Source organism: Nymphaea colorata, chromosome 10, assembly GCF_008831285.2.
Source record: "Nymphaea colorata isolate Beijing-Zhang1983 chromosome 10, ASM883128v2, whole genome shotgun sequence".
Taxonomy (NCBI): domain Eukaryota; kingdom Viridiplantae; phylum Streptophyta; class Magnoliopsida; order Nymphaeales; family Nymphaeaceae; genus Nymphaea; species Nymphaea colorata.
This window is the reverse complement of record NC_045147.1, coordinates 24,835,954-24,862,480: the sequence shown is the minus strand read 5'-3', so window position 1 is coordinate 24,862,480 and position 26,527 is coordinate 24,835,954. Positions and strand designations below refer to the sequence as shown.

The 26,527-nt window shown below is 38.2% G+C and overlaps 1 protein-coding gene across 9 annotated transcripts in view; it reads left to right on the top strand.

Moving 5' to 3' along the window:
- The first annotated feature begins 387 nt into the window (after nt 1-387).
- LOC116261738 (G patch domain-containing protein TGH) overlaps nt 388-26,527 on the top strand; it is a 32,782-nt gene continuing 6,642 nt past the window's right edge. For 2 of the 9 annotated variants that reach the window (XM_050079916.1, XM_031640579.2), the window contains exons 1-14: nt 388-546; nt 1,534-1,629; nt 1,957-2,043; nt 2,177-2,224; nt 3,020-3,175; nt 4,144-4,234; nt 4,310-4,404; nt 9,850-9,953; nt 12,353-12,414; nt 12,500-12,574; nt 19,399-19,598; nt 23,086-23,161; nt 23,364-23,450; nt 23,536-23,613. In XM_050079916.1, coding sequence (XP_049935873.1) covers nt 3,029-3,175; nt 4,144-4,234; nt 4,310-4,404; nt 9,850-9,953; nt 12,353-12,414; nt 12,500-12,574; nt 19,399-19,598; nt 23,086-23,161; nt 23,364-23,450; nt 23,536-23,613 — 1,015 coding nt within the window. In that variant the 5' untranslated portion in view covers nt 388-546; nt 1,534-1,629; nt 1,957-2,043; nt 2,177-2,224; nt 3,020-3,028. Of the gene's footprint in view, nt 547-1,512; nt 1,630-1,956; nt 2,044-2,176; nt 2,225-3,019; nt 3,176-4,143; nt 4,235-4,309; nt 4,405-9,849; nt 9,954-12,352; nt 12,415-12,499; nt 12,575-19,398; nt 19,599-23,085; nt 23,162-23,363; nt 23,451-23,535; nt 23,614-26,527 lie in introns of all 9 variants that reach the window. The other 7 variants (XM_050079911.1, XM_031640581.2, XM_050079912.1 and 4 more) reach the window with 7 other exon arrangements.

Here is a 26,527-nt window from a genome sequence, read left to right as displayed (position 1 = left end):
TTGGGTTTTGCATGTGTCAATGATACGCTCATTTGTCAAATTTCGCCCTTATCGGGAGGCATATCATTTGTATTCAACCTAAAGAAATCAATTGAAGGGACATCATTGATTATCAAATTGTTAACAACATAAGAAGAAAAGGTCCAATTCAAATAGTGTATGACACTAAAACATCCGAAATAGTGGATAAAATCATAGGACTTCTACTTAGGTTAGTTCACGTTATGTTAATTCTCATTTTTTAGGTTCGCGATAATTCATATTAATTCAATATGTTTTTTTTCGTCAAACTAAAAAATAAATTTATGAAAATATTTTTCTCATTTTTTATTCCAGAAAACTTATTTCTAAAAATTATTTTTTCCTCGGACGTGGAGATTTTTTCCGGAGAAGAAAACATGCCGTTGGCTTCCTTCTCCTTCTCGGTCTTCTTGCGAGAGGGAGAAAGACGGGACGGCAGGATTATGGAGTAGCGGGAGAGGGTTTCTCTTCGTCTCTCCCTTCCTCTGTTTTCCTCTTCTCTCGTCTCCGCCGACGGCAATAGAGGTAAAACCCTAACCCGCGTCGTCCTTTGTTCTCTCCCTTCCCAACCTTAAAAGGAAGCTCCCAAATCTCGCTTTGCCTACGGAGTGTTCTTTCCTTTTCCCCAGTTTCATTTTTCAGTGCTGTCGATTTTATGGGATGCATGTGCGGTCCAGCCTGTCATCTTGACGATGGGTTTCTTGCTTTTTTCAAGCCTGTATGTTTTATCTACGTAGTTTCATTCGTTTTTGCCAACAGTGCTTTTCTCTTCTCTTGTACTTCTGTTGTCCTGCTCCTCCCTTTCGTTGGAACAAAGGGGGAAAAACTCTACCGGGAACTTGTTTGTTTCCCTATCTTTGACCTGTGTTGCATTAATTTTGTTCCCTTTACTGTTTTATTACGTTTGCTGTTCAAACAATCGAACAACGTTGATGTGGCATGGACATGAGTACAAGGGTGGAAATTGTTGGGCCCAAAGGAGCTGGAAAATCAACCTTGCTGAATCTACTAGCAGGTGATCTGCAACCTACAGAAGGAGAGGGTAGGAGAAGCCAGAAATTGAGAATTGGCAGATATTCTCAACATTTTGTTGATCTGTTGACCATGGAAGAGAACCCTGTCCAGTATCTTCTGAGGCTGCATCCTGATCAGGAAAGGTTTAGCAAGCAGGAGGCTTCATTTTTATTTCCTTTCTATTAAATTATGCGTGTTTGGTTATTCTGTAATATTAGTCGACTATAATTCTTTTCTGTTGTATTATACTGTAATTATGGTTCTGCAAGAATTCATCTGCATCGCTGTTTTTCTGCTTGATTTTGTCATCAATGTGTATGCAAGAATGCAAGCCATAACACTAACAGGAGTAGTCTCTTCTTCACACAGATAGCTGCTTTCTTTTTCATACAAATTATCCTGCTAATTGCATATCCTGCACATCGAGTTATTTGCAAATCATATTGAAGAATGTATGTTGTTTCACAAATACAACAGACAATATGTATGTTGTTTCAGGAAAATTCCTTTCAACAATCATATTGAAGATCTTATGATCCTATTACGAGTCTTCAAAAGATGATGGAGATATACATGATGAGGATTTAAAAATAGGTATCTTTTGATAAGTAGTGCTGAATGTATTTTCTCGTTCATTTTTTTGCCTATCTCGTCTTCCTTTTCTTCTCTGACGTCGTGTTTAGATGACTTTCGGCGTATCTATAAGACGAGCTGCCCTGGCTTTGTGTATGTGTTTCCAAATGTCACCAAACTAAGAAACAAGTTTCCTTAAACTTGTTTCTTTATTATCAAACTAAGAAACAATTTTTATGGAAATTTGTTTCTCAGTCATCACACACACAACAAAATGAGAATGGGAAAGATCTTTCCCATTCCTTTATTCCATGAGACTTATCTCTAGAAACTTTTTTCCAATTTCAGGTTTCCAATCCATCAAACGGCCCCTTATGTTCTCAACATCCGCCGGCCACTGGGACCGCTGACGACCACGCGCAGTGCTGGTGACAGGTGAAACCTCCTTCTCTCCCTCTCTCATCTCTCTTTCCTCTTGTTGACTTTGTCAATATTGATCTATTGTGTCTATCGTTCTTCTGGCTGACTCTCACCCTGGATCTCCTGTTCTTTCGTTCGAATGTACCAGTAGCCACCCGCATCTCTCACCGCCTGAACGCACCGGCGCACCTCTAAGGTTACTCATTCTCGCTCTTTCTATGTCCCTTTTTCTATCGATGTGACTCATCGACGGCAGCTGCAATCCAAACCCTTTCTTCTAGCCTTCCTCATCGCCATCTTTTGAAGTCCTCATTCAATCCCTATTATTTTTCCTGAATGGAGCACTGTCCCAAACCGAAGGGACCTAAGTAAAAAGACAAGAAAGAAATGGTAGTTATTGAATAGCGGTATTCTGCTGCCATACTTTCCCGAAACACGTGAAGTTGTCTCCCTACCATAATTTGTTTTCCAGTCCATTGATCGAACATGGGGCACAAAAAATTTGGCAGAAAACATGCTTTTCGGTTTCCTTCTCTTTGTTGTAATGTATACAGCAATTTGATCAGATTGAGTTAAGTTTCATGTTTACCTGGTTACGCTCTCTTTCTCTCACTCTTTCTACGTTTCCTTCCCTATCAATGTGACTCATCGACAGCAGCTGCAACCAAACCCATCTTTTGAAGCCATCACTCAGTCCCTTTTGCGTAATTGAGCACCGTCCCAAACCAAAGGGACCCAAGTAAAAAGGGAAACAAAGAAACAGTAGTTATTGACTAGCTGCATTCCGCTGCCATACTTTCCTGAAACATGTGAAGCGTCTCTTTACCGCAGTTTGTTTTTCAGTCCATGGAGCGAACTTGAGGCACAAAAGACTGAGCCGAAAACATGCTTTTACGTTATTCATTAAACTAGGAACCTTTTTGGCTTTTTCATGGATGTTCTTCATTTCATGGACAATATTTTTTTGAATTTTGTATAATTTCTGTCGCAGAGAATAGTGATGATGAAATCTGGAGTGGATGACACCGATGAAGACTTTGTTTTCTATGGTACACCTATTGAGAGAGAGGAAGAGTTGTCAAACCGGAAGAGGAAAAAAAGTGCCGACAGTGGTTCCATGCGCAGTCTTCCAACTTGGAAGCAGGAGGTGGGGTGTCTGGTTGGGGTCGTATGCTTGTGTATATGAGTGCCTATCTATGCCTAGCCTTATGAATATTCTTTATTCATGCCTATGTTATCTTCTGGTCCTTGAGATTTTGATTCCTTTAGAGTCAAGACAGCTGTTATCTAGCAAGTCTTTTGAAAATCACTGTGTATGTAATGCATAAAATCTTGCGTTATGTTGTGTTCATGGGAGACGTTATGTTTAAAGGACAAAATATCTAATATGCCATGCCTTGATGTTACATTGCCTGTTGCGAAATCCAAATTTCCTTTTTAGCTGCTTAGCAGAAAGCCTTTCTAGCTTTACAACTTGTTGATTAATAAAGTGAAAATGTTTGCTTTGAATTGCAAACTTGGTGAATGTTCTCACTGCCATTTTGTGTTGCAGTGAACATTCACTGAGTTTGCATTGGTCCAACCTTTCTCTCCAAATGGGATATTTATTTCATTGTGCTGAAATATTATTAGGACAATAACTTTGGGGTTGGGGAAGTGTGAAAGTTTCTGCGTGAGAGTCCAATAAGATTTGGGAGCAAAAAAGGTTGTGTAAGAATAGAGTCATGTGCTCGCATGGCGTACTCTTTGAGGTGCATGGCAGGATAAGTTTTAGAATGATGTCTGTGGCTCTGAAACTTTTGACCTGCTCAGGCAAATGGCACCTGAAAACTGGCTTGTTATATGCTATTTTTTTGGTGTAAGATCTATATGTGCTAGGATGTTATTTTTAATTGCAATTTTGTCATCTCGTGCTATCCATATAGTTTCACTATTTGTAACCAACAGCAGGATCTGTATTATATCTTAGCCAGATTTATTCACAAGCTTCGTTATGTTCTGTTCTTTTCATTTTCTTTGTGTAGCATATTATTCTTTGACCCTGTAATTGTACTTTCACTAATTCCATGTCCGGCTTCTTGTTAATATTTTTGTATTGTCATACATTGAATTTAGGTGACAGATAGTGAGGGCCGTAGAAGATTTCATGGAGCATTTACTGGGGGTTTCTCTGCTGGATACTACAATACCGTTGGATCAAAAGAAGGTAGCTTTTCATCATGTTTATGGGATTGACATTTGTAACTTTGGTACCTCTATTGGATAACTGTGATGATTGCAGGCTGGTCTCCACAGACATTTACGTCATCACGTACAAAGAGAGCTGAAGTGAAAGAACAAACTATATACAGCTTCTTAGATGAGGATGAGAAGGCGGTAAAATGCTTATCTACTTTCTTTGTGAATGGAGGTTGCTTGATTTTATGTTATTATTTCAATTCTTAAATGGTGTGAGGATCTTGATAGAGTAGAGGAATCTGTGTCAAATGCACATATAACCTGACATTTTTTTTTCCAAAAATTTAACACCAGCTACCTTAGGCGCATCCAGCAAATCTTAGAATTGTCTGAAAATTCTTGAAATGCATAATTGACAGTGCTTTTTCTCTATTTGGGTCAAGAGCTAAAGGTGGTTATACCTTTTGTGGGTGGTAAAAAAGCTAGTAACTCTAATTATAGAGATGAAACTGTTCTTGGAATGTCATATGGATGGTTAGGCCTCAATGGAGCTTAATGTGGCATTCCTGAATAATGATGATTTGTAAGATTTATATCTGTTAGAACAGGTAAAAATGGAATCAGTCAAAGGGTTTACTGGATTTTGTTCATGCAAAATCTTTTGAAAGTCTTTTATTTAAGATTGGCTCTGTCACTAAATTTAATCAGTTTCAATTCTCCAGGAAGATGACAACTTGAGAGTCCTTTTTTTTATCGGGCTTGTATGGTGGCTTTGTCAGCTTAAGATTCCATAACACTAACAATTGCGTTATCCACAACTTCCCACCATTCAAATCAAATAGATGGTTCTATCGGGACTGCAAGACTTCTGATAGATTTACAAGTTGTCATACTAATGCTGTGATGCACATACCAGACATGGCTGAAATGACACCTCACATGTGTGAAACAGCTTCCACCTAACCAGCAGGAGTCGTCTTCAAGGCCTTGCATGATACAACGTGTTGAATGTATCAAAAGTCTAGAGTATGCCCTTATTGTCTTCTGCGGAGTAGCTATTGACCTGCCTTTTGAGGTTTTCATTTTTTCTGCCTTAGAAGCTCTTCTAATATGCTGATGGTGGAGACTAACATGGCCTGTGGATGTTTCAGTGGCAGGAACTCAATGGAAAGTGAAGTTTAATCTTTCAAATCATACTTGTTAAAAGGGCTGAAATTAACATTATTGTCGATAATTGAAGATCCATTATTTAATAGATATATAGTTGTGAGATTCAGGATTCTTGGTCGAAGGCTTGAAGTTAACCTACTTTAGGCCAGAAAATTGCACACTGATTGTGAGAGTAACATCTATATCGACTGAAGTGGAAGGTTGTTACGGCTCCAAGTGATGCAGTTCTTCGATGATATGAAAAAAAATGAAGCATTATAATTGTAGACATTTGAAGAAGGAATCACATTCAAATCTCTAAACTCAGGGGATTTGGGTGCCTGTTATAGTTGAGGCCCTTTTAAGATCCTATACTTATCAATACAACAACATAGGTTACTCTCTTTTTGCAGTCCTATCACTTGAGGAAGTATTAGTTAGCTAGGTCATGACTTCAGACTTGATTCTAGTTCCATCATGAAAGTTGTGTACCCAATTATATCTTTATATTCGGTTGTTTTTTGCACCAGATAGACCTAGGTGATGGATTGCCCAATCAGGCCCTAGGTGGGTCAAAACAGTAAAAAGAAGAAGAAAAAGAAGAATAGAGTTTTTAGAGACCTCATTTTAGCTTGGTGCCTACATACTACTGCATAGTAAAAAAGGTGGCTGCCTAGATGCTTCCTGTTGAGGTGCTAGTTTCACTACATAGCTTTGTCTATTTCTCAATTATCTCCCCTATTAAAACAAATTACTGAGGAGAGAGGAGATGAGAAAAAATAGGCTGGGAACCTCAGAATTTTTAGGATGGTTGGTAGTAAGACTCTCATTTACCTATATATCTTTATTTTCTGCAGTTGATTGCACGTGCAATCATTTTTTCCCCTAAAATGTGCCTTGCAGGTGTGGAGTGATTGGTGAAAATTGGCTTTTGAATGGCTGAAGTCTGACATGACATCAAGTTTTTTTTTAGGTGCCCTAAAAGTCAAAGTCAATAGCACATCAAATTTTAGGGGCTCAAAAAATGTGTATGTGTCTTCCTTTTTTAAATCCTACTATGCCGATGTATTTTGCAGGATTGGCTTAGTGGACATTGACTTTTAAATAACCAAAATCAAGCATGCATCAAGTTTTTTTTGGTGAATAAAAAATGAAAGGCTACATCACGTTTTTGTCTTAAAAAATGTGCCTTTTTGGTCAAAAGCCAAAAAAAAAAAAAGATAGAAGGAGCCCATCTCCTCCATCAATTTTGTTGATAATATATGCATATCGAGAAGAAAAGCATGTTCACCTAGTAAGGTAGCTTCAAGCCTGTGTTTTCTTGGTAATGCAACCTAGACAATCAATAAGCCATAGACAGTTCATTGGAAACTTGTTGGCCAACTTCACACGCCTAAAAAGTAAAAAAAAAAAAAGAAAAACAGAAAAAATAGTGAAGAGGAAAATAAAGAGAAAGGATAATAATAGGAAGAAGGGGTAGAAAGAGGAAGGGGTGCAAACATTTCAATTGGGTATCTTTTTCAAGAAAAGGTTTGTGTACAAAGATTTGAAGTAGGGGTCTGCACATGTTTGGCAAGATTGTTGCTGCTTTTTGGTCATATGGACTTGGGGTGAGAGAAAGAAAAGTTTTGAGTTGACTATTGTGTGACTCTGTCTATAGGCTTTCCGTTCCATTATAAAGGGTGCCAATCCAACATGAGAAAGACCAGCCTTAGTTGTTGATTCTTGGTGGTTATGACTGGCTTATGCCTTCAACCTAACTTGGAGATGGATCTAAAGGTCAAGAAGGTGGTTAGGCCCTTGCTGTGTTCCCCAACAGCGTGGGAGACTTGGTCTAGATCCAAACAAGAAGGAGCATCAACTACTGTGGTGGCATTTGATTGTCCATTATTTAAAAGTCTTAGGATTTGAAAACCATGGATTTAAGATCGGAAACTCCCCCTTCCAGTTTTAAATCCAACATTTTCTCAATGCAAAAAATAAATTAAGGATTTCAAGTGATCTGACCTAAGATCCTTAGTTTATTGAATCGTGGATTTTACCGTTGGTCTTTTGTCACATCAACAAAAGCATGCCACATCAGATCATCGGTTTCAAGTTTGAAGTAATCAAAACACTCCCTATATGCTAGTCTGTTGGAGTAATGTCTAGTAGTTGTATTTTTTAGTTGAGTAGAATCTGTTGAAAGCAAAGCAGTTATCTCACAGTTTTCATTTTGTCTCAACCTTTGAAACTAAGCCATGATAATACACTTGGAAACTTAAAAAAGAAGAAAGACAACTACTAGAGCTAGTACCTATGTTTGTTCAATTTTTTTTTTTTTTTTTGCTATAAGCAAAGGGGAAACTCCATATTCATGGAGGGTCCTTAGCAAGGGATTGGTGTCAGTGCTCCACAAGAACAAGCAGGCCTGGGCTCCTAATCCTAAGAAAGAATAAAAGAAAAAAGGCTCCTAAGATTGTATTCATTTCTTTAGAGGTAGAGCCTTGTGTGGCACTACTTGTACTAGATACCAGTTAGAACTTTGGAAATTGTGCATAGGACCATGGCAGTTCCATTATCTTTCCATGGCTGTACCTTTCGATCCCTTCTTCCTACAGTGACAAAATGAAACCTGAGCTGTCCTTCCTATAGAGTATACGAAACCACTCTTTCTTGGACGTCATCATTCAAAAGAAATGAAAAGGGAACCTCCATGTGAGGACAGGTTCGATGACGTGTGTCAAAGGGGAGGTCCAAATTCTCGGATGGAGACATATGACGCAAGAGTGTCATGTATGGTTCCTTTGAGAAGGGCGCAATGCCACCACATATCTGGCCCAATGAGTGGTCCACAGAGCTGCATCCCTATTCACTTGGTCCATGGACATTGCTCTTTCCAGAAGGTGGCCTTCTAGCCTAGATCTTCCTGTTATCAATCAGATCCCAGGCTCTACCCGGTTGTTTAGTATCAAGATGATTCTGAAACAATTTGGATTGTGTGATAAGTGTTTAATTCTGATGCACATTTGGTTTTGAATTTTTGATCATGGTGAAACTGATCAGGTATGTTAACAGTCTCATCTCCATATAGGTCAAAAAGCGAATTTTGGAGCGAATAGTTAAATAAAAAATTACTGCTGCTCTATATTAGAAAATGAATATTCAGAAAACCCCATGTTTTTTTTTAATGCTAAAAGTAATAGCACCTACTGGCCGCAGCTCCATGTTACAATATGACATTTACAAAGCCCAGTTTTTTTTAGCATGACCATAGCCCAAGTCTCAGTTCCACTTTAACTGTACTCGCTAATGGTGGACATGAAAGCAAAAGTCAAGGATCCATGGAGAATCTCTTGGATTAAGAGTAAGAGGTGTTGGTGGCTAGTGCATGCTAAAGGCATCATTTTCATGATTGGAGCTACAGTATGCATTGTGTATAGGGTTATGATGGTCAGAGAGCATGACTTTTGAAGTTTGATCAGATGGATGTTATCTAAACAGTTTGTATTTGGCAGGAATTCACTGTTAGTTCATCAAGATACAGTTCATGAGTTAAATTTATAGTACTACAAGAGTTACTGGTTCACAATTTTTTATGTTCGACGTGTCTCAAAAAGTCAATTCTTTTGTCAGGTTATGTTACATATACAACTGTTACCGTGGGTAATCATGGATATTTTAAGGCATCACAGAAATTTCTGACCAAAACCAGACTGTTTGTTGTTCTTACTGAAACAGAACAATAGCAATACAAAAGGGAGACATGTTTATTTTCTTCATATTCTGCATTTTTGCTTCCAGAGTCATTCGATAAAGTCAAGTAAATTAAATCCACGATTCTGTCTTCCAATCGATTGATTTACAATTACATTATTTTTCAGCTCATTCTCAGCAAATCATAGTTCTGATTTCATCTGTACAATTTGATTTACTTAATATGCATTGAGAAATGGAAGAAAACCATGACATTCAAACAATAATAGAAGGAATCAATTTCTCAACAGTTAAGATAGATAAATATCTATATAAATATATAAACAAATAGGCAAGGTAACTGCAGTGACTGCACCAAAAGTTGTCCTTATGAAATGGTGTCCCTCTAATGAAGGCTCAAAAAGTTATGTATTTAGACATAATGGTCTCACTTAGGTTATCTTGAGCAATATTATAAAAATCAGCTGATCTGAATTAAATTGGAGGCAAACCTGATTTGATTCATTGGCTGACATGGGAGCACCATGTTTGGCTGTTCATTTTTTATTTATTTGTAAATATTTTAAGGTTCTTATTGTTTTCATTATTTTATATTTCTTTCATGTCTCTTTTTCTTCAAAAATGAATATAATGATTTTTTTTTGCCAATTCATGACTGATTCATCCAAATCGGCCAGTTCAACTCGATTTTGGGATTTGTAATATTGATCATTAGTATTTAGTTTTACAGTTTTACTTTTGTGAAATTATTGATGCATTGAATACTTATGTTTTTGTGTACTGGTCTAAAAAATGTAGGAAATGGAAGGCAATGCCTTGAGCACTTCTTTTCAGTTTGATACATTTGGATTTACTGCTGCAGAAATTGCTCGAAGACAAGCTGAAAGCGAGCACTCAAAGAGGTTAGCAAATTTTTCTTATCCACGTGGTACTCCATCTGGAGCTGAGAGATTTCTTAATTTATTTATCTTTAGGTAGTCTAAGCCATCATCTTGAATGAAAGAAAGATGGTGGCGGTTGGCAGATGGCAACTCTTCTTTGGTTGCTGTTATAGTTTTTACTTGGGGGAAACTGTATGTCTTTGGCATAAAATCCCCAATGCCATACCCTTATACCTCCAAAGTTTTGGCCTGCTTCAGGGCTTGGGTGGGACCTATGGTACATCCTTCAACTCAGGCGTTGCACTTGCCACTGTTACAGCTCAGAAGAGTAAGACACTAAAACATCACAATGACCACAGGATTGCAACCTTGGATCCCTTGAGTGTGAGCTGCTTTGCCACCCTATTGCGCTATGCCCCTTGAGGCTGGTTGCTGTTATATGTACATCTTTAAAAACTTCAAGAGAAAAAGTAATTTCATGACAAGACCTGGATATCATTCTTGTTTTTAGAAGAAATGCATTTTTATGTTCTTGTTCTTTCATAATTTATGTAGTTAAAAGCATCAGGCAGGAGCTAAGCCTAGGCAGTAGGCCTGGCAAATGACCTAGTCTCCGGCCTAAGCAGTGGCAAGCCAATGGATGGAATAGAAAAGGGGGGAAAGAGGGTATTAGGCTCCTCAGTTTAGTCATCTAGCTTGCTGCCTAGAGCGTGCAGGTGCACCTTTTATCAGCCTGCTTTTGAGTTTTGAACAAAAAGATTATAAACTATGTTTGATACATTCAATTCATCATGAAGTTATTAGGTTGGGCAAAGTTTTCTTCTTCTTTCAGAGGAATGTAGCTGTTGCTTCGCTCAACCAGGTTATTTGGCCTTCCATACATGTGATTAAGATTTTTTTTTTTTGGGTCAGAAGTTTGTTTACTTAGGTTTTGTACATGTAATAGAATGCTGTGGGTGTGTAGGCAGCAGACCCCTCTAAAAGGCTTTGTGGAGTTTAGCGGTCTCAAGAAAATGGAAAATAATAGTTAATACCAAGATCTGAACTTATATTTATATCAATAATTTGACATGGACCTATGTTGTCAAAGTCACCAGGCGCTGCCTACAGGACAGGTTGCTCCTAGTGCCTTGTTCTGCCTAGGCAACCTGCAGCACCTAGCACCTCGGTCTGCCTAGGCTCAGCTAGGCTATCATTTTTCTCACAGTGTAATATAATACAAAATATTGTAGAATATAGCAGAATGTCTTATATAAACTTAATATTATTGTTAAACATGTGGTAAACAACTATTATATATATTAGATAACTTAATATGCAGAAGGCTGTTGTTTCCTTAAATAGCCCACTTTCATGTTTGTTGAAGAGTGAGAACTTCTTTTTTGGCTTCCACAATCAACAATTAACACCACTAACAGTTTCCAAGTTTATTTACTAACTAAATACATTTTAACTGAATCCTGATATGACTTTTCATCTACTATGGACTAGGTACCTAGGCGCATGCCCACCTGCCATTGCCTAAGTGCTGACAGGCAATGAACGTGGTGTTGCGAGTCAGCACCTTGCTGCCTCAACAACATAAACATGGACAAGTACAAGGAACCATATCTATGCAGAAGTGGAACAATATAATAAATAAATTGAACTGCTGCATCAGCCATATATAGCAAGTCAGGAACACACACACACACATACAGAAAGAGAGTAAAGAATCATCACATAGACAAGGATATATGCAGGAACACAAAAAAAAGTACATTAAATTGCTGCAAATACATGCATAACAAACACACTCAAACATGTATAGAAAGAGAGAATTAGAGAGAGAGACTAAAGAATCATGACATGGTACCCATAACAAGTATAAGGGACTATGTACATGCAGGAATAGTACTAGAAAATTAATAAATTGATTCACTGCAAAGGATGGACATAACAATGCAAACACACATACATGCAGAACATATATGCATACATGCACATATGACATGTACAAGGAACTATATACCTGCAAACTGTCAAAGTACATGCGTAACAATATACTCACGTATGCATGATGTTACATATATATATAGCTCTAACACAGTTATTGATGTGTCATTTGAATATTGAACTTTATGTCCAATCATGTCATTTATGGCACTTGTCCAAAGCGGTGTCTCCTTGTGACATGGTCTGTGATTTCCAACCTTGTCCTAGATGGTCCTTACTCCTAAGAAGGCCTGTTCAAAACCTAGATGGGCCTCTAGATGAAAATTAGCTGGCGTTAGTTCCCAGAAAGAGGACATAAACAAAAAAAGAGGAAATGATAGAAGGAAAAATAATTAAATAATGGGCAAGTGAAGAAAGGAAGACAAAGAATTCATTGATTCAAGTCTTTCTTGTATATTGTCAACTTGATCCTTTTTCTTTTGCAGGCCTTCAGCTATCCCAGGACCTGTTCCTGATGAAATAGTTCTACCTGCAACTAAATCTGTTGGTACGTTTTATCAATTTCAGTGTCTTACCTGAACTATGTGACGAATTTCCCCCTATTTAACTTTTTTCATCTTCATTACTTTTAGGGGTGACCTTATTGCTCAAAATGGGATGGCGTCATGGCCATTCAATTGGTGTTGGACAAGATGATTCTGCATATGGTATGGTTGTATACTCTCTAATTTCTCTTTTCCTATGGCTTTACTTGTCTGGAATCATATCATGAAATTTCATTGATGACATGCATCTGCATTTACAAAGATGGATATATCTTTAAACCAAAATTTCTTGTCTCAACATGCTTTGTTCTCTTCTGCTATGGCTTTACTTATCTAGAACCTTATCATGAGATTTCTTAGATTACGTGCATGTGCACTTACAAAGATGCATATATTTTTCTCTCAGTTGATGCTAACAACTAAACCAAAATTTCTTGCCTCATGCTTTGAAATTTATAGGGTCATTATCTTTAGGTCCCAACACCCATTGTTATGAACTAAACTAAAGAAGTGCATGATATTGTTAGATACCAGATATGAGATCACGGTTCAGGTCCATTGCGTTGACCTAATAACCTCCATAAATAGGGTCGGTAGGCCAGATCAGTGGGCGATCGCAGCTTTGAGAGAGTTTTACCTCTAGGAGGAAGAAGCCCTAATATGGGATTAGGGCATAGGGGTGCGTGTGTCATCTTGGGTTTTCTTGTAAAGGGGTTGGTGAGTTAGCAGGGCTAACAAGGTATTAGAGTGCTGGGAAGACGTCGACAACTATGGGAGATAGAGTCACGGCTCGAGAGGCGATGGCGGCTGCGGATGCCTATCGCGTGCACATGGAAGAGGAGTTAGGAGCAGTAGTCAAAAGAATTCAGAGACTTGAGCAGCGGATGGAGGGCGTTGACGCTAGACTCAACACGATCTTCACAGAGCAACAAGCTTTGGTGATGTTGTTGCGAGAAGCTTTTCATCATGGTGACCTTCAAACAACAAGTACTAGAGAGTGTCGATCGGAGAAGATGGAGACTTTCGTTGCAAGGATTGATAAAAAATGAGACGGCGTAAATGAGATGTGGGAGACTATGATAGCAGATTACAAGCGGATGAGTTTGATGCTAGAAGAGTTTCTAGATGGCAAACCTGAAGAAGATGCTCCAGGTGTTGGGTCGAAAACTGTGCTCGTGGGCAACGCTGGAAGGAAAAAGCATGCTGTTTGGGAGGATGAAGGCATTATTCTTCCACTTCGAGTCCCGCCACAACGGATGATCGATCGTGTAGACGAGTACCAAATTAGAGACGACAACAAGAGTGTAGAAGCTGGAGGCGAGTTCTCAAGAGATGTGGACGAAACAGATGATGACTCTCCAATCCCATTCCACTCTAAGAGAGCAGTCCTCTGCCATGGCGATAAACAAGATATGCAATGAAAACCTCCATGGATACACCAATTGACCTCGATGCCATCTAAATCAGAGGATGGTGTCGCCTACATCGTCGACCACCATATTTTGGCAACTATGGCACCTACAAACGGCTAGACATTCAAGAGGTAAGTGGGCTAGAAGGTGAGTGATTCTTCATCCAGAATCCAGCACATCAGGAGGAGGAGGATACCCGAAATTGGGATAATGGGCAGGTGACGCAACTAGGGAAGCTCCCATGGTTACTTAACAATGATATTGATTGACACTCTCCGGCTATGGGGTTTCATTGATGAACTGGTTTGGGTCCCACACAGTCATGGTCCTGCATCATGGCGGTGGTCACAAGGCCCATGAGCGATGTTACACCATCCCCCACACTTGATTTTTAATGACAGTGGGCAACCAGTAAGGTTCACCTGGCCCTCAAAGTAGGAAACCTTAGATGTCGTCAACAAGCTTACGCCCTACTGGGAAACTAGAATCTTGTTCTGCGTCTAGCAAACACAATGGGGAAGGGAAGAAAGGTCGAGCAAAAGCCCTCTTGGTTGAAAGCCGTGGAACCACAAGTGATGTGGCCTCTTACATCAAGAACAACTAAGAATTTTAAGAATGAATGCAGACAAGGGGGGAAGGGACTTTTGGGATCAGCGGTAGGAAGGCGGATAACATCCCTCCATTTCTAGGCTTCACGACCCTGCAGGATGGGCTCCAAGAAGTTCTCACATTTGATGAGATAGATCAAGAGGGTCAGAAGGTGCGTTACTTTGGTATGTCCTTCAATATCAGACGTAATAAAAAGATTGCTTCCATTGAACATTATGGGAACATGGGGTTTAAGGCAAGAGGAAAACATTCTCTTCCTCTGGTTTGCTCTAAGGAAGAGACTGGAAAAGTGAGAGAACTTGCAAAGAATCGACAAGCAACAGAGAGTTTTAGTTGATAGGTTCCAACGGTAGACATGTTGGCTGCTTCTATTTGCTCCAGAGTCCATATATACACATGGATGCCCATAAAATGGTTGCACCTATAACCCTGTCCGACACAACACTAGGGGTTACTCAGGAGATGAGCCACAATGAAGGCGATAATAAATACAAAAGTAGCGGTCAATAGGGTAGGGATCATCAAAACACCGAACCAGCCGATTGATTACGCATTAATCAACATTCGATTGATTGGTCCAAGGTTACCGACAAACAAGATTTGTCTAAGTTACTTCATTTCTTTTTGTCCAAGTCGCTCCTCTTTTTGTCTAAGTCACTTACTTTTTTGTTTGTGAGTATCGGGAATATCCTCGTTCATAGGTCTGAGATCCACATCTATGAATTGAAAGGTCCAAATGATCAACTCTGTAATCAGTTAGAATCAATAGATGTTCAAATCATTCATTTGAATAAATTGAAACCCTTCTTATTGGATGATCATGATACTTCCCAAAGATTGAAATTCTTGATCAATGGGTGAACAATATCAACATTAAAAGTTGTTCCTAAGTACAAAGCCGATGTAAGCTACATGTTGTTACATTCGGCTAGCTCGAACAAGTTGCAGAATAATGATACTCGCCAATTGAATTGTCTTATCCCTTGAAGCACATATGTGGAGAAGCACGTAAAAAGAATTGAAGAACAAATTCAAGCAGTGTAGGACAATATGGAGGCAACCAAGAGTCTCCTAGATAATGATCGGGAAGAGGTCAAAAGCAAAGAAAAAGAGAATTTGAAGATTCATACCAAGAATCATTCGGCAAATAAGAAGTCCTTGTTCATATAATGGTAGGATCTATGTCCCATAGGTCTGGGGTGCCGGTGCCAATGTCTGAGCGACACATCTCAAAAAATTTAGGTGTGGCGGTGCGGTGGTGTGGCGTGGGTATTTATTATTATAATTATAATTATAATTATAATTATAATTATAATATATATATATATATATATATATATATATATAATAATGGCAAAAATTGTCTATAAACCACAAACTTACTTGTGAGGCTGAGCGACAATGGATGCGGTGAGCATCAACCTTCTTCCTCCCCAGCCCTTCTACTCACTGCCAACCCATTACACACAGTCACGACTCATGCCATGGTTAAAGAGGAAATGCTAAACAGGTAAAAAGAACATGCTAAACAAGTAAAACTGTAAAACAGTAAAAGTCAGTGCAGGCTGCAGCAAAAAAAAAAAACTGATTTAATTATTTTAATGTTCAAAAATTAAAACAGAACAGTTAGAACAGAAAAGTTAGCATTATAGCAGGCTTAGTAGCATTCATGAGCCTTGAGTGGCTGTCTAGCTGAGTCTTGACGACGGAAGCCAAAAAATAGAAACAGAAAACAAATAAAAACAGTCAATGAAACATTTACTCATTCAGACTGCAGAGACCAAACTAAGAAGCATCGTTAAAATTTTGAAACTAACATCTAGTAAAAAAAACGAACAAAAAGAAAACGAACAAACGTAAAAACGAAATCAATACGATGTACAATTGATTAATAAAACAAAGAAAGGAACTGTAAGATGGGATTTGAAGAACTAGAGAAAGCTGCCGGAAAAAATCTGGCAAGCTCTGCTGCCGGAAAAAATCTGGCAAGCTCTGCTGCTGGAGAACAAGCTCTGTCGTCGACCGATCTTGAAATTCAGACTTTTGCTCCTAAGACATAACCTTGCTTAGGGACCTCTATGACTGTTGTAGGCTGGTTTCTGGCTGGGTGAGTGGCATCTTCAACATAGCAGTCATTATACATCCTAAATTCCTAATGTATTCTGAGATTTGAGGGTCAGGTAGGGACATAATACGAGAAGTATCATTGAGAAATTGATTCAAGGTGTAGTTAGACAAACTAGTTGAGGCTGAACTGGATGAAGCCATGGACACTAGTAAGGTAATTTAAGTGGATGACTGACTTGAACCAAGCGACGAGCCAGGCTTTGAGACCAAAAAAGTTGGAGGAATTATGGCGATATGGATGGAGATAACTGCATAAGAGGAGGGACAACTATGGCATGTGGAAGACGAGAATGATGGAAAGTGGAACTGGAGATTTTGGACTGTAAGGGATGAAGGACCGGGATTGCACAATGCCACTGAATGGTTGCCACTGAGTAATGAAATCCAACATTTGCAAAGATGGATCACTCCAGTATTTCATATGACCGTTGTGGACAGTTAAGGAAGCAACAGGCAATCGCATAAGGCAAGTTTTTGTCACGCAAGAGGCTGATGATCTCAAAGGGTCACTACAACTTTTTATAAGACCTCTCTTACGTATGCGAACAAACAATTGACTCAATAATTGCTAATAATTGTAGGAATATATTTGTGTGCTTATTAAAGCAGTGAATATATTCTACCAATTCAACTACTATGAATATGTTGCCATTATAATTGTATGAACATATCTTTAGATAAAATTCTCCACCAACTCTTAATGACCATTGACCACTAACTCAACACATCAAATATGTTTGCTTAATAAATGGACGAACACATCTTAACTAAAGATTCTCTATTATTACTATGGGACCCCTCGTGATGCTTTTGTCATTCCTCTGCTTTGGTTTCAAACTTTCAATACTTTTCGTATAACAATGTCATGTTGTATACAAAAGCCTCTTGTCTGTATTTGGCAGTGTGGACATTACATCTGGATAGTCCACAAAATTTAATCTTTGAAATTTCTTGCAAAGCGCCTCTTCCAAATCTGGTCCTGCAAAAAAAGTTAAAAATTCACAAGAGACATGGTTAGCATACAACTTGCCTTCGGTGGGTGAGCAGGTCGTCCGAAATTTTTCTTTCTATGGCCCATGAAAAATCTCTATTTCAAATAGCATCCATTTTAAGGTGTTTACTATGGAACTCATTGACTCATTCGGCCTGTTGCCGTGTAGTGGAAATCCAAGTTTGGATATTACCTTTCTACTGATACTTTGGACGTAATATGGATTCAAGGAGATTGTGCTGAGATGTCTGGTGACATACTTCTCATTAGGGTTAGGAGGAGCTGGACTTGAGGTTTAAAATTGGTCTTGAAATAACTACAAGATCTACTTCAATCATGAAAATTCATGGCCATGTAACAGTAATCTCTTGAAAAGAGCTTGTATGCCAAAACGTTTTCAGAAGAGATGCTTTCTCTTTACCTTTAGTAGCATTTGAAGGATGGACATTATATGAGATGATAGTGTGCAGAACCTGAACCTGTATGTAGAGATTTTTTAAAAGCACAGGACAATGTCTTCTTATGTACAAATGTCTTTTTCTATGTTCAAGCATCCATCCTTATCTCATTTCACCTTCTTCTCATTCAAAAGCAACAAAACAAGTCAACCTACTCAATATGAAGTCATAGCAACATAACAGGCTTCCTTCTATTACCACCACCAACGAGGAGGAACAAGATGGCAAGGGAGTGGGTGGAGAGACTTGGAATGCCATTGGCAGAGGGAAGGAAGCCAGTGCCATCACATTGCTGCCCTTCTACCTTTGGCGGAGGGAGGGAAGTAGGTGCACTTCAACTTCATGCAAAATGTTGCTAGTGCTCTTCATCTTCTAGCAGATGCCATTGGTATGCTTCAACGGTTCAACCTCTAGTTGATGAAGCATTGCAATGGCCATGTCAACGCCTCAAATATGGTAACAGACTAACACAAACCCTTGAGCTATGTTTGGGCAAAACTTTATCCCTCATGAATGAGAGATAAAGTTTTTTCTAAAGAATAGTAAGAACAACGTTAAGTTAAAGAATTTTGCATAGGACCTACCCCTTTGAAAATAGTTTTGCTAGTTAACATGCGAACACTTAGTCTTTTCAGATATGAGGTATAATTATCCACTACGTTGCTCGGGCACAGATACAGGTGTTGGATACAGAAATCTTTAAAAAATTAGACACTTGGACACACACACATAGATATATATATATATATATATATATATATATATATATATATATATATATAGGAGAGAGAGGAGAAATAACAAATTTTTTATAAAAAAATTAATCTAAAACCTGTTATATTATTGTTTAATAACTTTATTGGTTTGTGTTTGTATATATATTTTATATTAGTTAATTTAAAATGTAGTTAAATAAAATAAAGTTTTCTTTTTTAAAAAGTTGAAGGACATACCCATGTCGTCCTTTTAGGAGGTTGTCCTTTTAAAGTTGAAAGAAGGACTCTTCCTTTTCAACGAAGAAAAGTAAACAGCTTATTTAAGATTGAAGCATGTTTCAGTTGAAAGCATCCCATTATTGCTAGAGACTTAGACACAGTTACTTTTCCTGGCCATTGTTGAGTCCGCCTTCTATTCTTGATATTGTAAATCCATTTTACTGTGTTTTCATGTTTTCTGGTTATATGTGGTGTTTACATATAAACAGCAAGATATTGCACTTATGCTTGTGGAGTTAGTTCCTCTGTTTCCTGCAGTTTCATGTTCTTGCTGATGTGATGCCTGTTAGGTTGTAGAAGTTCCAACAATCTGTATTTGTTTGATTGGAGATATGAAATTTTCGATGAAAACTCAAAAGGATTAATTGTGTCATTTTGTTTTCTTGTGATCCAGGTACTTTCTGTATAGATATTTTTACACATACGTTTTCCTCTCTTTTCTCAGATGCTCGCAGAGAAGCCAGGAAAGCATTCCTTGCTTTTTCATGCAGTCAGGGAAGCAATTTTACCCAAACTGAGTCTAGTAAGTCTGATTCAACGTTTGAAGTGGATAACCTTGTGGATGCTGGCAGACTTGTTTCTGAAAGTACCCCTGTAAGTAGTAAATAAAATTTTCAGTGAGAATCTTTACTTCTGAAATGCTTACATGTATTTTCAGATATTTAATCAGTTTTTGTAATCTGAGAAGATTAAAAGTAGTCTTAAATTAATGAGTTTAAGTATGCCATTTGAAAAGTTTAAAAGCATTGGCTTCATACCACTAGTTGTCTTGGTTCTTGGTCTTTTTATGATATCGACTGAAGCCGGCTAGGGTGTAGGTTAGGATTTCCCAAACAATTACTTTTGTTAGTTTTGGACCAAGTCTTTATAGTTGGTAATAAAGTCAACTTCAAAACTCAGGCATGGGTCTTTTATGCACAGATATGGGTGCGTTAGTGGAAAGGGGGATTGGTTGCAGGTGGACTAAGAATAGTCCTATATTGGTTCCATGTTATTAGTTGTCTTGGTACCATGGACTGAAGTTGGCTAGAGGGGGATTGGGATCCACCCGGCCAAACTTTTGGGTCAATTTTGAGTCTTGTCATTATAATTTTTTTTCCTCTCCTCCTTTTTCCTCTTGCCTTCTTTGTGCTCAAGACAACAAGCTCATACTTTTTCTCAACAATGTCAATTGCAAGAAGACACCTAACTAGTTAAGTGACAACCATGCTCAATGGCAAGGGCTAAAATGAGGTGAACGGTCCCCATTCTGACAACTGGATTGTAGGTCTTATCATAATTTTGCCCTACTTGCTAAGTAAATCTCTAGGTGACAAGTTGTGCCTTATATCTTTTAATTTATTTATCTGGTTTATATTTTATCTTATAAACCATCATTTCCATCCACCACATTTCTGTCAGGTGGTCGAGGCACGATCTCCCAAGTACAATGTTCATGGAGGGCTTCTATTTCATCATTTATGGCTTCAACTCACTTCTTGGAATTGGCAGTTTAATAGAATGTAATAGGTTCTCCTTATTTATAGCAATCAAGAGCACTTGAAGTCCATAGAAAAGTTATTATAACTCACCACTATTCAATTGGATGCCAAGAACATGTAGACCGTTTGATATCAAGTGCATGTGAAGAAGCAACTATCTCCTGAATGGGAATGGTTGGAGAGGTTGAGATCTTTCCCTTGAGGGGCAACAACTCCTCAACTTTTCCTGGTTGTTCTTGCTGCTGACCAATTAGGAATTAAGGACTACCAAAGATGTCTGCACTCAACCATGAGTAATAGACCTCAACCATTTTTGGTGATGTACAATGCACATTCAGGTGGTGATCAAATTCATCAAAAGTAACACATTGCAGGAATCTCTATTGTTTTGCTCTTAGGATGATAACATCTACTCATCAGCATAATCCAAGAAGCTGTACTTTAGAGTTTTGTCCTGAAATAATTGCCTCAGGGACCTATCAATGTGCATATAATAAACACCTCAATAGTATATGTCAAAAACCTTAAACATCTCGATTGGGAGCAACAGGACCAATGTGTGTTGCCTACATCACCTCTACACTGTCATAAGAGGTTCTTGTGGCAATTCTTGATGATTATTCAATCATATAGCTTTAGGACAGGTTAGTTCGGAGTCTTCAGTTCAGTCATATTCATAGATTTCACAGACAAGGTTTGTAATTCAGCCACAGCACAATCAATGATGAATTATGGCACTAGTAAAAAATAATGCAGCAACAATAAAATCAACCCTTCTTTTCCTTTATTTTTCTCTTTATTTTTTCTTGTGTTTTCTGTTGAAGAAGGCTAACCCACTAACAAACTTGGCTGGAGTATATCTGGAATAGTCAAGTGCCAAATTTGTACTTTTCCTTGTGCCCAACAAAATTCAAACTGCAAGTAATGATGGAGGAAATGGATTGGGACATGGCTGAAACAGAAATATGTGTGGACAGATCTGATTAATAACAAGAAATATAACAGATAATGAAAACAAAAGTATTAAACAATGGAGAGGAAGAACTTATATCTGAAAACTGAAAAGCGTTACACAAACATTGGCCTGAACGGAAACAGATTTCAGATTTCAAATTTCAGGCAGATCTCAGAAGCAGCAGAAGAACAAATTTTAGATTTCACATTTCAGGCAATTGAAAAGCTTGGGTTTCAGGCCAGAGGACTTGCATTTGGGCCACCAGAGAGATACAGATAGGATATGGAGATGGTGTTCAGAAAAATAAGGGCAGATTAGGGGAAAAAAAGAAAAAAATAAGGAAACAAACTGATGGGCGAAGAACAATAAACCAGTATATATAGACTTGCAGCAGATAAGAGGTCTGAGGTCTCTGTTGAGAGAGAAAAAGAGGTGTCTTCAGCAGTCTGATGGCCACCACATGCCCTAATGTTTGCTGCTATGAGTTAATGTTATCTGTATCGTACGATATGGATGCGTATCGTATGATATGGATGCGTATCGTACGATACGCCTACGATACACAATACAGCCGTGTATCGTAGGCGTATTGCCCGTATCGTGCGATATGGCCGATACACCCCCGTATCGTACGATACGGGGAAATTTTTAGAAAAGGGGCCCCGACGTCTCCTTTTTTGTGTCTTCTTGTATATACACTCTTCTCTCTCTCTCTTTTCTTGTTTTTAAACACTTCAAGAGACGTGAGAGGGAGAGATTGCATCAAGTTTTCCCCGTGAGATAACTTTCTTTCTCGTAGAGGGCATGGTGGGAAGCTTGGAGAAAGAGGGGTTTTTGGTTTCTAACACCAAGAAGGTAAGAAATGTGTGAATTATGATGTAATCGAATACTCTTCGGCTGCTTAGTATGTTATTTTGCTTTTTGAATGTCTGATTTCTTATTTTGGCATGTGTTCTTATTTTGGAATGTGTTGTTCATATTCATACTTCATACTTCATATACATGAATGATGAATGTTCCTTTAAATACATTTTTCTTGATTTTTTTTATTTTTGCTTGTTTTTTCGGATTTTTTTAGATTTTTTCTGTTTTTCTGTATTTTTTATAATTTTTTTTTAAAAATTAAAAAATTAATTTTAGGATACGTTACGTTACATTTACGATATGTTACGATACGGAGTATAGGTCGGCCCGACTAATACGTACAATACGCCAGTGATAACATTGGTTGAAGGCTGCAGTGGTCATTGTATCATCTGATCTCACAAATCCTTTTAACGATTAATGTTCACTGGAAACAATGGACAGACAAACTATGTAAGAGAAGAGACACCTAAACGTATACTGCTACTGATACTCTTTCAGTACCACCAAGTTTGGTTTCTTCTATCTTGGATTTTTTGCGTGGATTAAACTCTACAACTTGGGTAACTTGCAGCTGTATCCTCTGTTATGTTCTTTTCTTGATTCGGTTTTTTTTTAAGGTATTTTGCAGTTATTCCTCTGTATAATGTTTGGCAAGTTATGTCTCTCCACATCAAGATTCTTGTTGCACAACATAAATACAACGTCAATGCACAGCTTTGACATTTTCTGCAGTTTGTATTATTGAGTTTGTTCTTCTTAGCGTCTAATTTTCTGGCAGGTTTTTCTACTGCACAATAAGCAGGACCTACATGGTTTGGGTTATGATCCCTTTAGGCTTGCTCCAGATTTTAAAGGTCTGTACACTTGCAAGTATGCCCTTTTTCTTTTCATTAAATAATGGAATGGAGTTCATTACCTGGTTCTGCCAATGGTGCATGGGATACTGGACCCTATTTATGAATTATTATGCTTATAATTTTAATACACAATGCAGATGCATTGCCACTAAAATTTTCAATTTTTTTTGACTTCTCAGTGACAGTTTTCATGTTTCAGAAAGAAAAATGTTGAAAATGTGCAAGTCCAAAGAAGTTGGTAACAGGAGATCCATTTATGGCAAGGATGGCCTCTTCTCTTCTAATTGTAAATTCACAGTTATCACCTATGGATTTTTTTTCCCCATTTTATGCTGAAATTTGTTTTGACCTCCCTAATTGTGTTTTATCAGCTGGAAGATTGGCTTCTGGTATTGGCATAGGAGTGCTAGAAGATCTGGATATAGAGGATGAAGATATATATGCTTCTGGTTAGCATCATTTTTTTCATGCAATCTGTCTCTCTCCCCATCTTTTTTCACTTTCTCTTTTCATGTGAGACTGTGTGTGTGTGTGTGTGTGTGTGTATGTATTTAATGAGCAAAATACTCTAGAAATAACCAAATATGCATTAGGGACGATTGTTATGGAACAAATCAATTTGGTATTTTCAGCCTGTTGATGATTGTGTAAACTGTAAATGCCATGTGGTATAGCAATTGCAATAAATGAAATATGGTATAAATCCTATCATCTCTAATTTTCAGCCTCTGTTCTTCTTGGCATGAAGTCCAAAATTTGGATAAAATTCCATTTTGATGTTAGAGGAAGTTGTCGCACTCATGCACTAGGAATTAGGAACTACCCGAAAGGAGACAGGAAAAGGAATAAGGAGAATTGGGGAGTGCCCTTGTAAATTTTGTTTGGTTTCCATATTTTAACTATGGAGTTCTGAATGCCAATGGTTACAACTTACAAATGTTTTTGTTGAGAAATAAGGTTATAATGGCCTTTTCGACAGTTATTTACCTTGATAAAATTTGTGTAGCTTTTCTTAGTAGTGTTGGTGTGCACCCCGTTGGCACAAAAAGGCACACTCTAATTTGCAAAACAGGGGTGCTAGGTGGAGCCTGGGCAAAAACAGGTAGAAAAAATAAGAAAGAAGTGAAGAAGAAGAAACACAACAGAGAGAGATGAAGGGAAAAGGAAAAGAAATAAGAAAAATAAACGAGTTAAGAGATACGACGGAGAGAAAAGAAGGGAAAATAAAAGATAAAAAGGAACATGAAAAGAAGATGTAATACACCAAGATTTTGTCCCATATCTAAGATTTGGAGGAACCTTGGGGGGCATTGTCTGGAACTGGTAGGAGAGGATGAAATAGGGGAGAAGGTAGGAAATGGAGCTCCCATGTGTGCATGATGATGATGGAGAATGGGGCCCACACGAGTGGTGTTGGTATAAGTGATGTTAGAATGGTAGGACTGTAGGAGTTATATAGATGCAGGTGAAGAGCATCAACAGCCACAGGGATGGAGGTGGCAAGGTTAAAAAGAAGGGTGCCCATAAGGTAAGGGTTAACAGAGGTTAGAAGGGATTAAAGGTCAGAAGAGAAAGAGGGGAAGGATAGGGAGGGGAGCAGGAGGAGAGGGGGAGGAGGAGAGAGGCGGGAAGGTGGTAACCAGTTTTTTTTTTTTTGGGTTGGTGAGGGGTGGACAAAAGGACAAGGGGAGGAAACTGAACAATGAAGGAGAGAGAAAGGTGAACTCACATGGAGAAAGAGGAAGTTGGAAAAAGAAAAGAGTGTGACCAAAGAGGCAAAAGAAAGAAGTGGAGGGTAAAAGCAAGGTAAGGGGAAACATGCAATCTAGAGGTAGGGTTAAGGAGACAATTTTGAAGGGTTGGGGCAGGAAAGGCAATTGGCGTTGGTGAACGAGCATATGCAGTAATGGGCAATTGGTAAAATAGTCAATAGGCCCGACACTTGGTGTTCCATTGAAGTGCGGATGTAGCACAGCGGACTTTTAGGGAGACATGGCTGGAGAAACTGAGCACAGAGGTGGAGGCTTGTGCCAAAAAGTGGCTAGTTAAGGGCTCAACAGGAATCCAAGAGCCCACCAGAACTGCGTTGAAGGGATGGCATGAACCTTAGAGAGGAAAGATCTAAATAACATTATTAAACTTGATTGATGAAAATGAGGTTCAGGACGAATAAATGGAACCTATGTAACACAAACTCTTTTAGAAAAGTGACAATACTTGTGTGCACGCGACATGACTTGGATACAGGTATAGTAGTAGACACAACATGAGATGTCTTTGACCATGTTGGGTGCAGTCAACACACCTCAAGTTTGAGTCTATCCAATTTTGGAATCTAGTCCAAAATTGTTCAACAACATTTAGGGTTTTTTTTTTTTACTTTTTATCTTGACATGATGAACTCACAATAGCTTTCAGAGGCTGTTTTGATTTCTCCTTTGCAAAACATAAAACTCGTTTGCCTTATGGTGCTAGCCAACTAACGTACCTTTCTGGCAAGTGGCTGCATTCTACAACGAGGTAGCGACTTTTTCTATTCATTTTTTAAGTTTTTTTTCGTTTCTTAGTTTTTTCCTTTTCCTTATTTGTTTTTTATCCATCATCATATTCATTTTCTTTTGTTTTTTCCCTTTCGTAATTGTTTCTTAGTTCATATCTCCTGTTATTTTTTCGGTTTTTTCTCTCTTTCTCTCTGTCCCTTATCGTTTTTTGATTTTTTCTATCTCACAATATGTATATACCTTATAAGTTATGATGCCTCTCTCTCTCATTTTTTAGTATGTTCTTTGTTTGAATGGAACTGAAAAAAACTGTTTGTATATATATATATATATATGAAAAAAACTGTTTGTATATATATATATATATATATATATATATATATATGCACGCGTGCATGTGTGTATATGTTAATAAGTGTGGAGTCTATGGAGTATGGACTGTGTATACATAGATATGATGATTGATCTTGTATTCTTGTGACTTGTTTATGTTTTTACTTTGTTCTGTGTTTTTTTTTGTGGATATATATTAAGGTTGTCTTTGTTTAAAATCTCACCTGTGGTTGTTGAAATTCCTCCACACCGGCACCTGCACCCATACCCATGTGACAGAAAGAAACTGAATGCCTTCCACTAGTAGCAGACTGGTGTCAATAAGAGAACAGTGCAGTACGTAGACAAACATTTTTCGGCCCTGAAGATATTTGCAGCCAAAAAGAGGGCAATCAGTGGAGATTTGCTTAGTTATAAGCTGCACATGACGACTGACGTGCACCACTAGTCACTAATTTATGGATGGCCAAAAATTGCTGTCTCCACAATGGGTTGAAAAGTGGAAACCCATGTAGGCCATCTAAGTTGG